Here is a 15,635-nt window from a genome sequence, read left to right on the forward strand (position 1 = left end):
GGGATCATGGCCCCAGCTGAAGGCAGATGCCTAATGACTGAGCCACCCAGGCGCCCCCTGGTGGGGATTTCTCAGCCCTTGTGGGTATTTCTAAGTTCTCAGTCACTCCACGGACCTCCTTTTCCTCTGGTTACTTTCCGTGATTCCACGGTCTCTCCTCCCTGCCTGCTCGGCTACCCCAGGGAAAACCCAGTGCAGGAGGAGAACTGGTGTCATCCTTCCTGCTCCCCGTCCTGTTCCCTGATGCTCGCCCCTCTCCCCTCCAAGACGAGATGCGGTGTGTCACCACCTGGGGAAATTACTAGTGGGCCCTGCGACCCCCGTCTTCCTGAGTAGGTGGTAACTTTCCACTCTCTCTTAGAAAAGGAGGTTGCTGTGTTCTCTTTGATTTTGTCTGCCTCTTGCTGGCTCCAGGTTTTACTTTGTGGTCCCCTTAGCACTTTGCAGCCAGGCCTTTCTGTGTGGGAAACCTCCATTTCTCACCTTCATGTGAAAGTTAAGGGGAGATTTAAAGCAATTGGAAAGCACTTAACCGATTAATACCTTTTGGTTTCCAAGTTAGATTAGAAGAGATCATGGGTATGTCACTGCTCACCCCAGAGATGTTTGAAATAGAAATGTGGCCTTGTGACACCAGCTGGTATATGACCCAGCACTACCCCCCAGAGCTGGCATCAGACCCCCCCCGTTGAAGGGCATGGCCCCGGTGAGACTGCCCCCGGCTTCAGATGCCAGCCACAAGTGGGCTGCCCAAGGACACCACACTTCTGACCACTGGCCCCAAATTCAGAGGTTCTCGTGACCCTCCTCAGTTTCCGTAATTTACCAGAACAACTCACAGAAACTCTGGAAAGTGTTCTATTTATGATTATAGTTTGATTATAAAGGATACAAGTCAGAAACAGCCAAATGAAGAGACATATGATGGGCAAGGTCAAGCCAGTGGTCGTGGTAGTATTTTTTTTTAATCTGATATTCTGGAAATTGTCTCAATATCTCAGTTACCTGCTATCTCCTTCCACTTTTGAGCATTTCCTATGTGCCTGGCACTCTTACTTAATTCTTACCACTGCTCTTTGAAATCTTTGATGTTATTGTACCCATTTTAAAATGAGGAGCTGAGGTCCAGAGGAGCGATGGCCACCTCAAAATGACACAGCTAAACAGCACCCCAGCTAGGATTTGAATCCAGTTAATCACTTCTGGGTCAAAGATGGGGCCATCTAAATTTGCCCCAGTCTGTCAGCTGTGCCTTCTGGCTAGAAGACAATTGCCTTTCCCTTAGAAATGTTGGCTGTTGGAAGATGGTTGCTTGTCTCTTATATGGTGTACTACTAAGGCTTCAAAATTGGCAAAGGACCCTTCCCAGAGGAGCCAACTTGGGTTGCCCTGCTTCATCTAGGCGGTGACCAGCCACCCCACCAGACCCAGCCTGTGGACATCCCACCCAAAAATCAGGGAGAGGCAGGATGAAGAACCTTCAGGTGCTGACTCTTGCTTTCCCTGCCAGGGTTGTCTGTCTCCTGCAGCCCAGAGCAGGAGGGGCTCTGAACCAAGCCCAGTTGGGCTAGTCTCCCCTCCGAGCCTCCCAGGCCCATGGCAGAGACTTGATGGGACAGTGTAGAGAAGCAGTCCCTGCTGGGCCTGACCCAGCAGATGTTCCTTTGTCACCCTTCCTCCCCTCCCAGATAATAAGAAATGCTGCGGTAGGCATTTCCGCCAATGCCAGGCCCCAGGGGACCTGCACAGGGTTAGGTCAGCAGCCAAGCCCCGCAGTTTGGGAAATTAGCAGCATTTGTGGAATTCCCAAGAGCCTACCTGGTTTCTCTCAGCCATGCCAGTGGTTCTTGTTTGGGGGTATTACTGTCCCTTCGAGGGCATTTGCAAATGTGGGAGGGGAGTCCTGGGTTGACATAGTGCCTAGGGATCGTGCCAGTGTTTACCTGGCAAGGTCCAAGGATGTTAAACATCCTGTGAGGAGCTAGACCATCAGGTACACGCTGCAAAAAATAGTCCTGCCCTTGAGAGACACTAGGTGATAGCCCATTTACTTCCACTGCCCCCATGGTTCCTTGGAAAACCACCCTCCTTACTAGTTCCCAGGCTGAGTGAATGGGGAAAAAAAGAGCATGCCTCCATCGCAGCCTGTGGCCAATGGCAAGGACGTATTTCCAGGTGAACATGGGCCCAAGCGAGAGCAGCATCTTGTCTTACGCCAACTTGCTCTGATTCTTCATATATGGTTCTTGCCTCACTCCGGCTCTTGGGGTTCAAGGAAGACCTGGGTGTGGGTGGTGAGAATTCTTGGGGCCGGGGGGTCCTCCTGCTTGGTGCTGGCAAGAACTCCCCTACAGCCCACCCGTGGAGACTTGGCCACCTCACCTTGGGGTACCTGTCCGGGGGTCGGCCTTCTGCTTCCATTTCTGCTTTTCATCCTTTCCTCTAGGCCTTTTTGTTTCCTTATCTGTTTGCTTCACATGATACGTATTTAGAGGAGTCTAGTGTACCTGCCCCAGCTGAACCCCCCTCTTCTTCTTGTTTTGCAGTCGGGAAGACGTCTCTGATCACGCGGTTCATGTACGACAGCTTCGACAACACATACCAGGTGAGGTCCTGGGTGCCCCTGCCTCCCCCACCGTGTCTGCAGCCAAGACGGCCGCCTAGAGACCATGCCGGCCTCTCCCCAGGGCTTGCTCATGCTGGACGAGAGCGCGATGGTGCTGGGGCCCCTCGGCGTCTATTTTTGCCTCGGAAAAGCTTCCCCTCCGTGCGCTGGCCCCAGCCCAGTAAAGACCCAGAGCCCTTTTGAAAATCCAAACCCTGGTAAAGGAAACACTTTCAAGAGGAAAATTCTAAAAACAGAGAGGACACGTTTCAGTCTCTGTTCTCTTGCTCCCCGTGGGCAGGTCTAAACCATCACAGTGTTTGGTTCCTTGGAGTGTCGTCATGTAGAGGAGAATGGATAGGCAAGATGTAAAAAGAGGGAGATGAAAATTAGAGCAGTAAGAGAACTTGCTCCTCAAGCATGGTTGTGTTTGCTGGACTTCTACACACAAGTGCGTGCATGTGTGTGAGCACGCACGGTTGCTGAGGCACTTCCTTCCCAGAGAGGCTGGTTGTGATGGGCTTGCACTGCTGTTCGAGGGCAGGAGGCTGAACAGAGGGACCTCTGTGGCTCCTGGCTCTCGAGAGAGGTCTGGGGCCAACCAGTGGCCCAGAGGTGGCTCCCGGAGGCCCAAAGCCTGAGCTCCTGGGAGTTCGTAACATTGCACTCTCCTGGCCTTACTGCTGAGTTAGGAGGGTTGTGCAGATGAAGTGAATTTCCCCTGCAGCTATGGCTTTTTGTGAAAGGCACCAAACTGCATCATTTCAACTATTTTTAAGGAAAAAAAGATATTTTCTTCCTTAACAGAGACAAATAATCATTTTTCTAAGCCAGTGAGTTCTGTAAGATACTAGTTCTAAGAGATGTTAGCTGGTGTTACTCGAGAAGAAAAGGTAGGGACGAAGGTTCAGTGCTTATACAGATTTAGGGAACACTGGTAAACAGAACCAGTCGACTTTTTTACTGCAGGACTTCTCAAGGCTTTTACTACATCGAAACATGGTTTTGATTTGCTGATTGAGGGATATAGTGTGCAGGATCTCCCAGATGCGTTTGATCATGAATCCTTTTGTTCCTGAGTCCTCAGAGGACACGTATTTATAGCACAAACTGGGGACTGCTGTGCAAAGAGGTCCCTCTCTTCCGTGGACTTACAGAGGATGTGGAGCCCAGCTCAGTGCAGATTACAGTCCTGTGTCTGCTCTTTAGTCTGTCTGTCTCCCTCAGGACCAGTCCTCGTCTTTGCCTCAAATACACTCTCTCTGCCTCCTCTAATTCCCTGCTTTTCCTCTGCTGTGTCTGAAATACCAGATAACTAATGGCCTTGGGAGGAGTTGGCTGAGGGTGTAAGAACATGCCGCTCTGGGCGGGGGCCCTGAGTTCTCTGCACAACCCTGGGCCCTGGCTTTAGAATGTGTCTTGGCCACACTGTCTTCATTGTGTTCTCTCCAGGCCAGGCCCGAGGCCTCCCCATAAGGGAGTTCTGCCACATCAGTCTTCCTTTGAGATTGCAGTTCTAACAGACTTCAGGTCTGAAGTCTAACTGGGTATGCATTTTATTTGTGTGTGTGCGTGTTTGTATATGAATGACCTTGCAGATATTATTTTGATTATTTGATTTTTTTTAAAATACTAAGTTATTTATAATGCCTCTCATAGGTGTCCCATTGGAAACAATGGGACTCTTGGCTGGCTACTGTTCTTGGTTGTAGGTAGCAGCAGATATGGCCCCAGGGCCTTTGCAGTGACCAGTGATTCTCACGGGCTTGGATCAAGGCCTCAACTCCTCCCCATGTCCTTTGAGTTTCTTAGAATCTCCTCCTACCTCCATCTCCATTGTCCTCTCCTATTGCCTACTGCTTGCCTGCATCCTGTGGTCCTGCAGGTCTCTACTCGCTGCTCCCCACACGGGCGACAGTCACACCTCCGCACTTTGGCTCATAGTGTCACCTCAGCTGGAATGACCTTCCCTCTCCACTTCTCTGCTGTAAACATTCTTCTGACTCATCAAGACTCAGAGCACTTGTTTGCTCTGCAGGTGGGGCCCTCCCTCTTCTCTCTACTACGGCGCCCTCTGCCCTAGCACGTTGTCCTCAGGTCTCGGTTAGTGTCGCAGTTCCACAAGAACTCCTGTGTGCTCTGGCCCCTTGGACGGGCTCTGCATTTGGCTGAGGCCAGGACCGCTCAGATCTGCCACTGCATTCGTAGGCCCAGCGTAGGGCCTGGCCATGGCTGGTGTCAAGCGCCTGCTGGTACCGAAGTGGCTTGGAGAGGCACTCTCTGCCGTGGTTTGCAGACCCCACCAGGCCGAGAGGCCACAGGGGCCAGATGTCTTGGTGAGAAGGAGAGAAAGCCTAAAGGGGAGCAGGACCTTCCCCACTCGGGGCTTTTTTGACTTTGTTATTGCAGCAGATAGAATTTCTTTCCCAATGCTCTTTAAAGTGGTAATTAGGCTGGGAGGCCAGGGATACAAATCTGTGCATACACAGTCCATTTTAATGAACTCTCTGGAGAAAGAGAGGGGGAAATGGTATTGTTTATTTTGTTTTTCTGAAGATGGTGGCAGAGACATTTGGGAAGTAGACAAGATCCCCAAGGGCTCTGGGGAATGTTCCTGGCCACTCCCCACCAACCCCCTCAAACATCCTCTTCATCAGCCAGCAGAGCCCCCCACCTCCCCATTACTGAGACACTCAGTTCCCAGGACAGAATCATCCCTCCTTCTCTCCCATCCTTTTGTATGCTTCTGGCTCTGATCTCCGTGTTCCTCATTCACTCATTCTGACAGCAGATGTTTGTCAAGTGCCTTCTCTGTGTCTGGAGGGACAGTGGGAGGCCCTCAGCTGGGGCATGGAGGGCAGGGGCGGTTCAACCGCATGCTGGGTGGCAGTGTGTGAGCCCTCCCTCAGTCTGGGGCTGGATAAGCCTGAGGCCCTGAGGGGCTGGCATGAGGACTTGTGAGGACCAGGAGCATGCAGAGCTGGGTTTCTTTGTTCCACCCCTCGGAGGGGTCCTGTCTGCCTGGCAGGCCCCGGGGGTTGCCACCTTGTCAGCCGGCAGGCCTCAGGAGATCAGGCCCCCTGCCACCTCCTGCCTGGCACGGCCCCTGCTCCAACACACATGCCCCTTGTTCTCCTCTTGACACATTTGCTAACCAGCCTCTCACCACCCCTCCCATCGCCCCATCTAAAGCCATTCACCTGAAGAAGCCAAAGATCAAGACTTACAGCCTGGTGAGATGAACGTCTGCAATAATTCTCTTGTATAAAACCCCAACTAAAAAACTGCTTTCAAAAGTTGTCGTAGAAGACAACTTCTGGTACCCGCACTGTGGTAAGACTTGACCCCCTGTGTAGCCCCGATGAAACACACCTGCAGGCCTGGTCCTTGGGCCATCCGTTGGAAACCTGCACTAGCGCCATGACGGGAGGTTTCATGCCCCTGCGGGGGGCCACTGGGAGCAGAGGCCAGGATTTGGAAGCAGCAGTCTTCCGGGGTTTCTCATGGGTCCCTCAGGGGCTCTCTGTTTTGGCTGTATATTAGCACCACCTGCGGGGGAGATGACCCGCAGACCCACAGGCCATCTCAGGCAGTAGCATTTTTTAAATCTCTGAGGTGTTGGAGATGACCTTCTAGCCAAGGCCAGAGCCAGCGGCCTGTCCCTAGATCTCCCACCACAGCACAAGTTAGGAGACCGCTGACCCAAGGGGCTGCGTGGGGAGAGGGCCCCGACCTGCGGGAGCTTACTCGGCGGCTCCAAGAGCACAGGACCCTTTCTGAAGGACTGGGAGGCTTCGCCTGTGCTGGGTCCCTCTGGGGATCCCACGGAGCCTGTGGGAAAGGAACAGCACAGCTGAGTCTGCTGTGCCGGCCCAGGCCGGGGGTTGTCCGAGGAGCCCTCACCCCCTCAGTGATCTGCACCATCACTGCCGGCTCTGCCCGAGGCTTTCCTCTCCCCTCTGGGCTCTGGGTTTGCTTCCTGCGGCTGCCATAGCAAATGACCATAAACTGAGTAGTTTTAAACAACAGAATCTAATTTCTCACTGTTCTGGAAGCCAGAAGTCTAGAACCAGGATGTGGCGGAGCCACACTCCCTCTGAAGGTTCTGGGAGAAAAATCCTTCCTTGTGCCTCCCCCACAGTGTCCGGCAGCTACAGGTCGCAGCCCCTTGTGAGGCTGCGAAGCTCCAGTCTCTGCCTCGGTCTTCATGTGGCCTTCTCCTCTCTGGGCCTCTGTGTGTCCTCTCCTCTTCTTAAAGGGACAGCACTCGTTAGATTTAGGGGCCTATCCCAAATGCAGGATGATTCTTCGTCTTGAGATTCTTAACTGATTACATCTACAAAGACCCTATTTCCAAATAAGGTCACATTCTGACATTCCAGGTGGACATGAATTTGGGGTGGGACATTCTTCAACCCACTATGGCACCTCCCAGTCTGATGCCACTGGGGATCAGACCTTCTGGCCTGGGCCTCAGCACCATCTGGAGCTTCAGACAAGGCAGGGATTGGTGGCTGTTCTAGTGGGCACAGAAAATTTCTGGGAGGGGAGCATGGGACAATATCACTGTAGCTTTGCTGGAGGGAGGAATGATTATGTGCTAAAGGAGGAGCCTTTGTGGAAGTCCAAAGTGTAATGATGTGTGTGTGTGGTGGGGAAGGGTCTGCCTGTTGCTGTGGAGGGTAAGAGTGGGGCCTTTGGTTGGATTATTGGCAGGCTGCATTTTGAGGTTCATGGGCCTTACACACTTTTGCCTTTATGGGTACTTTGCTCCTTCCTTCATTAAACATGTGTATATATATATATATATATATATATATATATAAAATTATATTTTACAACTGTTGTTAAAAGAACATATAATCCAGACTAGATTCATTATTACCTATTTATTATTATGTTCATTTTTCTCTTGATTTTAAAAGAAATTAAAAGTTAAAAAATATTTTTATGGCCCCCTAAAAGTACCCTGGGCCCTACACTCTGAGCCTGCCCTGCCTTGTGGATACACGGGCCCAGATGTTGGGACTATGGAAGGCCCTGGAAGCTCAGAGAGGCTTGGGCTCATGAGGCAGGAAACAGAGAGCTATTGGGGGTTCCTACTATGGGCACTGGTGGGAGCAAAGATTTCAGAGTTTGTAGGAGCCAGATGTGGAGTGCTGGGCTGGGGCAGGGGTGATGGTTGCAGGCAGGGCTCACACAGACCTGGATGCAGCTATGTGGGGCAGGGCAGGGCAGGGCAGGGAGGAGTGTGACTGAGCAGTTATGCAGGGCTGTGTAGGAGGTGAGTGAGGGGCCTAGGCCAAGGACAGAGACACTACAGGGCAGTAGAAGGGATGAGTGAACAGAGAGGGGCTGTGGGATGCAGAAGAGGGAGGGGCTGGAGTGGACCCTGGGTTTCTGTCCAGACACCCTGGAAGACCATCAGTGCCATCAGCACAAAGAGAAACGAAGAGTCGAGTGGGAAGGAATGATGGAACAGCCAAGCAAAGGTGTTTGAAAATGACTGTTACGTGGGGCGGACCCTCGAGTGGTTGCGCAGAAGCTGGATTCCCGAAGCTCTAAAAACTGATGAGTCTTGTGGGTTGGAGTGTAGAAGGGAGGTGGAGGACCAGATGGAGGGGCCTCTCTGCACAGAATCTAAGATGCCGCGCGTCTGCATGTAGTGTTCAGGTAACCGCCCAGCACCTGGGGGAGACAGGGATAGGATTTTCTGCCCCTGGTAGAGGTGGTCAGAGTGGGGTCACACATTCCCTTTTACCTCAGCTCGCTCTTTCTCCTTCAAAATGATGCTGCATGCAGAGGAGGCTTGGGGTCAGATCCCGGGTCTATCACTTAGCTCAGAGAGCCTGGACCAGCATCCTACTTTCTTAGTATTGCATTCTCTTTTAACCTGGAAGTTATTTGGATAGGATTTAACCCCTGTATCACCTCGACCAGTTGCCTCAAACTTTGGCAGTAAGAATGTGGTTAATTTGTATTTCGACCATAGCTCACATCGGTCTTAAAGTCTGGATGATGGAAAATCATAGGCCAGAAGTACCATTGACATAGATGTGCATTATGATATACTATGTAGGGAAGCAGAACAGAACAAAAAGTCGCAGACACCAGCACCAGCCCTCGCACCAGCTGGGTTGATGGTGACGAGCCGGCGTGAACAAGAACTCGCTAACAGAGTGTCGGCCGGGCAACCACGGGCCTCCCCACCACGCCTGCGCTTACACCCGCGCAGTGCTTGGCAGCTCCGCCAGAAGCTGCTGTGCTCGGAACTCGGACCCCGGTCCTCACTTAACTCTAGCGACAGGACGATTTTATTGTGCTCATAGAGTGGAGTAAATGCCCCTGAATGCCAGGCAGCTTGGCAAGATGACCCTGCCCTCAGAAGACCCCCTGGGGTACCACCAGTCCCCCCCTCCCCCGTGCTCCTTCTGGAAGTGACTGGTTCTGGACTGAGGGCACACCCGCCCTTGCTCTGACATCTTGTATTTCCCCTGCTCCTGTCCTCTGCCCTTCCCGCCTCTCTTTTGTTGAGCATATACAAGTTAGGAATGGGGTCACCCTCTAGCACAGAAGGCTGCCTAGTGGTGGCTTGAGAAGAGGGGTTGAGGTTTCCCAGGTGCAAGCAGTCACGGCGGGAATGAGGCGGCACAGCCGCACAATCCTGCTGTCAGGCCCTGGGCTCTTGCGCTCACTCTGTTCCTCCTTCCGCTGTGTCGGTTCCCATGTGCGTGCAGGCTGGCTGTTACTGCCCCAGACATCACCTCTGCATTCAGGGCAGAAAAAGAAAGCAAGAGCTTCCCTGGAATGCCCTCCCCCCACCCCCAGCAGACTACAGCCCATGTCTTATTGGCCAGAATTGGGTCACCCCATCACCCTTAGCCTCTGGAGAGGCTGGGAAAGCAGAAGGTCACTTTGACCGTCTGTAGGCAAGCAAGGGAGTAAGAGATGGCCAGTGGGTGTTGGGTGAGTCCACCAGCAGCACCTGCTACGTTCTGTAAGTGAAAGGGACTCATGATGCAGTTCTATGCCCCAGATATCAGTGGTCTGTCCTGTTCACTGGGTAGGTTACCCTTAGATGGCTCTTAGACACCCTCAAAAGTCCACCACTTGGAGCATCTCTGTCCCTGTTAAGGAGAGGGCTTTTGTGCTTGGAGACTTTCATGGCCCTCTGGGAAGCCTCCGAGGGAGTGTCAGGCCACACATCCCCAGGTGTCTGCATCTGCGTGGCTTTTGAAGGGATTGACTGATTTTGCTGAAATTTAACCCCTTATTTCAAGTCAGAAGGTACATACTGTTTGGTTGACCTTTCAGACCCCCAGAGATAAAAAAGAGCAATTGGTATAAATACTTAAATTGGGTGGTGATGGGCACAGGCCACTCTCCACTGGGAGGAAAGTGGCCCCAGGACTGTGCAGACTTTGAGGCTGAAGTGGCTGAAAGAAGCCAGGTACCTATGCTGTGGCCTCCTGAGTCAGCCTCCCCTCCCCCGGAGCACAGTGCTGAGCTGCTGGGGAGGACAGACCCTGCCCAGCATGTTTTCCAGAGGCTGCTGCCTTCTTCCCCCACAGTGCCCACTTGCCAATCTGAAGCCTTAAGTTTTGCCAGCCTCATTTGCATTGCTAATTTGCATGACTACCCTATACTCTCATCTGACAGCTTCATTGTCAAGGGCTTGTCCTGCCCAGCTGCTTTCTGCCACTTACGAATGCTTCCCCAGCCATGGGCCAAGGCCTGGCCAAGGCTAGAAAGACACATGCACTCCTTTTCATGATTTCTCTTCCTGAGAAGAGTCTTGAGTCAATTTATGCAAATCACCATGCAGACTTCCACTGCAGACTTTATTACTGTCAGAACGTGGATGCAAAATTACATTTCACAATAAATGCACATAGCAAAAAAGATTTCAACAAGTGCCTCAGGAAACATCTCTTTTCTTGGGGATCCACTGGGCCGATGGCTCTCTTGTGCAGAGGGAGGCGTGTAATGGACCATCGTTCTGCGCCGTGTCTGAGCCCCCATTGACACTGTGTAACACCACCTTCAGAAGAAGGTGGATGGAGACATGGCTGGGAAATCTGTGTTTGTTAAGATTTCTCATATTTTGTATAAAATGAAATGCCTGCCGTTTTTCATACGCAGGGCAGTTTGGAAGCATGATATTAAAGGAATAAGTAGTGGAGTGCAGAGTGCAGCCCAGCCTCCTGGGAAGGGCAGCAGGCAGCACAGCTGAGGAGGGGAGGGGAGGATCATGGGGATCATGGACTGGCAGGAGAGCCCCCAAAATCAAGCCTGCTGCCCGTGTGTCTTGATATCCTCTTCGCATTCCTGTGGCATAGTTACCAGCAAGACTAATTTATTTATAAGAGGAAATGAAGTACAGAGAATGAATACTTTGACTCAGACTCCATGACAAGCTAGAAGAGAGATGTGGTCTCCTTTAGAACCCAGTCAGCCTTTCCTGAAGCCCTGGGAACACTAGTTTATTAATAAGGGATGTTAACAGGGATTATAAGCACAAAGTTTCCTAGAGCAAGGAAGCCTGAGAAATGTTGGGTTCCGTGTAATTGTTCATGTTTCTTTAGTGCAGGACTTCTCAGAGCCTTTACTGTGCCAGTGTGTTTTATGGCTCTCCACTAGGAGCTAGAATATGCAGCCTTTCTCAGAAACACTTGATTACAGTTTACCTTTGTCCTGTAGGTCGCTGCATGGGGATGTATTTCCCGTAGCCAGTTTGAGAAATGTGGGAGGGTCTTCGTTGCGGCAGGTTTCTACAGCTTCTCTCAGAAATCCTCTGGTCAGTTGGTCAGTCCTCATTTTTGTTTATGCAGAGTACCTGTGTGTAGTGTAACTCATGTGATCTGCGGTCCTTGAAGGAGGCTATGATTATCCCCATTTTAGAGAGGAGACGCTCACAACCCAGTGTTTTTCCAAGCGCATCACAGAGTACTCAGACCCTGTCAAAGCGTTGGCAGAGGTCACTGAAAACAGCACATGATCCCAACCAGGTCCATTTGCTGAAGGTGGGGTACTCTGCTAGCAGCATCCTCTGGGACTGGCCATGGTCAGCCCGGGGAGGCGCTGAAGGAAGCCTACATTTGCTGGCGGAAATCTGCCCTTTCCTTCTCTCCAAGGACCTATGAAGGCTCCCAGTCACCTCAGCTTCTGAGCCTCCTGGCAGCACTAGGGCTGTGGGCATATCATGGATTTGGGCTTTACCTTCAAAGCAGAAGTGACCCTCTCCCCACCCCACACTCACCCACGCAAGCATAACACATCCATTCCTACCCACATACACATACTTGTACATGCAAATGAATATGTAGTTGCATGCACACATGTGTATCTCCGCTTGTCCATGGGTCTACCCACACTTGTTCATCAGCACACACACCCCTTTGTGACGTGTGCTAGCCTTCAAGAGGGAGTGTGGGTTGTGGCAGGTAAGAGGGAATCACTGAGGATTCTGCCTGGGTGGCTGATTGTTCTTTTTGCTTGGTGTCCCCCTATCATCCTGTCAGATAATTTCTGTTGACCTGTTTTCACATTCGCTGTTTCATCTCATACATGCCGTCAGGCTCATCAGTGATTTTAAAATTTCAGATATTTATTTTTCAGTTCTAAGTTTGTATTTGGTTCTCCTTTATAGTTTCTCTTTCTCTGCTGAGATTTTTTTTAAATCTGTGCCTTGGTTATGAGCATATTTCTCTATATATTTGAGCATAATCGTATTAGCTACTTTAAACTATTTGCTATCTTCAGTATCTGGGTCACCTCAACGTTGGTCTCCACCTATTCTCTTTTTTCTTGAATATGGTTTGCACTTCATATGCTCAGTAAATCAAGATTTTTCCTACACGTTGTGACTAATACTGTGGCTTCTGTTTGTTCCTTTGGAAGAATATTTGTTGGATCCAAATTCTCCATTCGCTTCCCTGTGGTAGGCAACGAATTAAAGCCCTATCAGATTTGTTTGTTCGTTTTGTTTTCAGATTAGGTAGGCTGCTTGGGGTCTGCTTGGGTCCTTCAGAGATTTGGGCAGCTTTCAGATGTAGAATTTGGAGTGCCCTCCCTGTGGCTTTCTCGTGTTTAGGATTTCCCACATTTTCTGGCTGTTGGGATAGCTTTGGGATCTGATTTGTTTCTCAAATAGTAAGACTGTGGGTTTCTTGCCAAATTTTAGCGACCCCTGAGCTCCAGCCAGGGCTGCCCTCAGGTGAGTGAGCAGTCATAATATAAACAGGAATTTCACCCAGGGCTGTTCCCGTTTTTTAAGTTGACTCCCCTCCAGTTTCTACCTGCTTTTGGTCCCTTTGCAGTGCCTTCAGATAATTGTTTGTTGTATTCTGTTCAGAGTTTATAATAGCAATCTGCAAGAGGGTTGGTCTGATAGGAGCTCTGCCATGACGGAAATCAGAACTCTCCCGTTCCCTCCATCTGGGCTTTTCTCCCCACATTTCCCATCCTCCACTACACCCCCATTTTCACCTGCTGGAAAGTTAGTATTCACTCGAGGACTTGCATATTTCTCTCATCTTGCCTCAGGAAATCAGAAGCAGGGTCCCCCTTCTCTTAGAGTCCTTCTCACCACACTGGTCCTTTCCATCCATCAAGGTACACAGTTCTGTGTGCTAATCTTAGCTCCTCTACAAGGTCGGAAGTGCAAGTCTGGGTCTGAAACTCTGACTAGGCATTAACCATGTGGAGGAGCATTCCAGGGCAGGGAACAGCTCCTCATGGGCAGGGACGGGGGCTCGTTCTGCTCTGTGACCAACACATAGTAGGCATTCAAGGATGAGAAAGTGAGTGAGTATTACTTACTTGCAGTGCTTGCCAGAAAGGAGCTGCCCAGGGTCTGAGAGATGGGCTCCAGCTGGCAGTGGTGTGGGGCCAACTGCTTGTGCCTTGTGTCTGGGAAAATGGATGATGCCAAGGAGCTAGAAATTTCCTGGTAACCAAGGCCCAGCCAAGGCCATCTTAAAAGTTCTTGTTTTTGCTCCGTCCTTAGAGAGCTGACTTTTGTTGTCCTTGTTAAAATGCAAATGCAGTTCCTCTTAAGTGGGCTCTGCTGAGCTATTATGGCTAATGACCATAAGAGTCTGACAATAGGAAGCCAGACAGGCTGTGACCCCTGTGCAAACCCAATGACAGCTTCAGGGCGCAGTGACAGCTTCAGAAATGAAGGGATTTCGGGAAGCTGAGTAGTCAAAAGCAGAGGCTTTGCAGTAAGGGAGACCTGCATTCAAATCCGGCTTCTGCCACACAGGTCACCTGTGTGACCTTAGTTTCTGAGTGAGCCTTGGTTTCCTCACGAATAGCACCTTCTGCATACATGGGCATCTCCCTCTGTCTCGCACCCCAGGTAAGGAGTCTGCCCCTCCTTCTGGATACCACAGCCTCCTCTGGCTGATTACAGCGCAAGCTCAGAGTCTCGGCAGTTGTTTGCAAAACTTCACCGCACACATGAATTATCTGTAGGCTTATCTGGAATTCTGGTTCCAGACTGACACCCCAGAGATTGTGCCTCTGTGTGTCTGGTGGGGCTCAGGCATCTGCAAGTTTAACAAGCTCCTGATGTGTCTCTGAAGCAAGTGGGCCATGCGCTACATGTTGAGAATCGCTGAATCACTGGCCAGTAGGAGAGACTGACCGGTATGAGAGCTTTCCAGTTTCATATGGAAACTGTTAAATGAAGGGCCCTGAGGCCATCCTGAGGGCTCAGAAAATGACTTGCAGAATATGGCTTGCAGAGGAGCTGAATCTGAATAGGTTTTCAGATTGTGGAAGAACCTTCCAGAGGAGGGAACAGCATTAGATAAGGCACAGAAACACAAAGTGACAAGTGACTTGACCACAGCATTATTACTAAAGTATAAAGTAAAAGCTGGACATGAGGGAAATGAGACCAGAGGAAGTGAAGGGCAGGCCCTGAACAGTTTGTAGACCAAGTGAAGTGTTTAGACTATTTCCTAGGGACAGTGAGGGAATGAAGTGATCAGATTCATGTTTTAGAAAGATAACCCTGGTGCTGGATGACAGATGAGTTATAAGGGGAGAGCCTGAGGGCAGAGAGACCAGTCAGGGAGCTGTTGAGGTTATTCAGATAAAAGAAGTTGGAGGTCTGAACCCGGGCAGTGCTGATGGGGATGCTGAGAATGGAGAGGCGAAATGCTCCAGGGGCAAAGTCATTAGCTCAGTGATTCTCCTGATTTGAGGGAGTGGACGAGAGAGCAGGTGAAGAGCAGGGACTCGGGAGGGCTTCCAGAGGCTTGGGCACCTGGGGTGGTGGAGGTGTCGTTGCCGGAGGGAGATGATGGGCTCCGTGTGGGACACACTGTGTCTAGTGAGACGTCTAGTAAACAGTCGGACACCTGGACCTGGAGTTCAGGACAGAGGAAAGGCCTGCGATGTAGACTGAAGCTGTGAGAGTAATGAGGTCTCCTGACACAGAACAGGGAACACCAAGCAACATTTTAGGAACAGAGAAAGGAAGAAGTTCCTATAAGAGATCCATGTCAAGCACTCTGCACGATAGCTGGCAAAGGCTAAGTACTCGGATGTTTCGTCATTGTTACTGTGCTTACCCCTGTTGTTGTATTAAAGGTAAATGCAAAGAACTGAAGTGCTTTACACCTAATGCTGAAAAGTGAGATTTGAGGCCATCTTCTGAGAGAGAGCCACACTGAGGATGGAAGAACGGGAGCAAGTTATGACCTATCGCTGATATGGATGGAAGTTAGGAAGTTAGGAGGTGATCAAGGACGAGTCACATGTTTTTATATTTACCCATAGATTTACCATTTGCGGTGCTCTTCTGTTCCTTCTTTAGAGATGCAGATTTCCATTCATAACATTTCCCTCTAGCCTAAAGCATTTCTTATAATTAGGGCCCACTGGTGACAGACTATCACAGCTTTCCCTTATCTGAAAATATTTTGCCTTCATTTCTGAACAAAAGTGACACTGGCTGTGGAATTGAAGGCTGACGTGATGGTGGCGGTGATGCTGTTTCTTTTGGAACTTGAAAGAT

The 15,635-nt window shown here is 50.5% G+C and overlaps 1 protein-coding gene across 1 annotated transcript in view; it reads left to right on the plus strand.

The window, feature by feature from the left end:
* RAB6B (RAB6B, member RAS oncogene family) overlaps positions 1–15,635 on the plus strand; it is a 62,261-nt gene that overhangs the window by 25,337 nt on the left and 21,289 nt on the right. The window contains exon 2 of the mRNA XM_032408670.1: positions 2,547–2,605. Within this exon, the coding sequence (XP_032264561.1) occupies positions 2,547–2,605 (59 nt within the window). The remainder of the gene's footprint in view (positions 1–2,546; positions 2,606–15,635) is intronic.

This window comes from Phoca vitulina, unplaced genomic scaffold (genome assembly GCF_004348235.1).
Source record: "Phoca vitulina isolate PV1807 unplaced genomic scaffold, GSC_HSeal_1.0 scaffold10, whole genome shotgun sequence".
Taxonomy (NCBI): domain Eukaryota; kingdom Metazoa; phylum Chordata; class Mammalia; order Carnivora; family Phocidae; genus Phoca; species Phoca vitulina.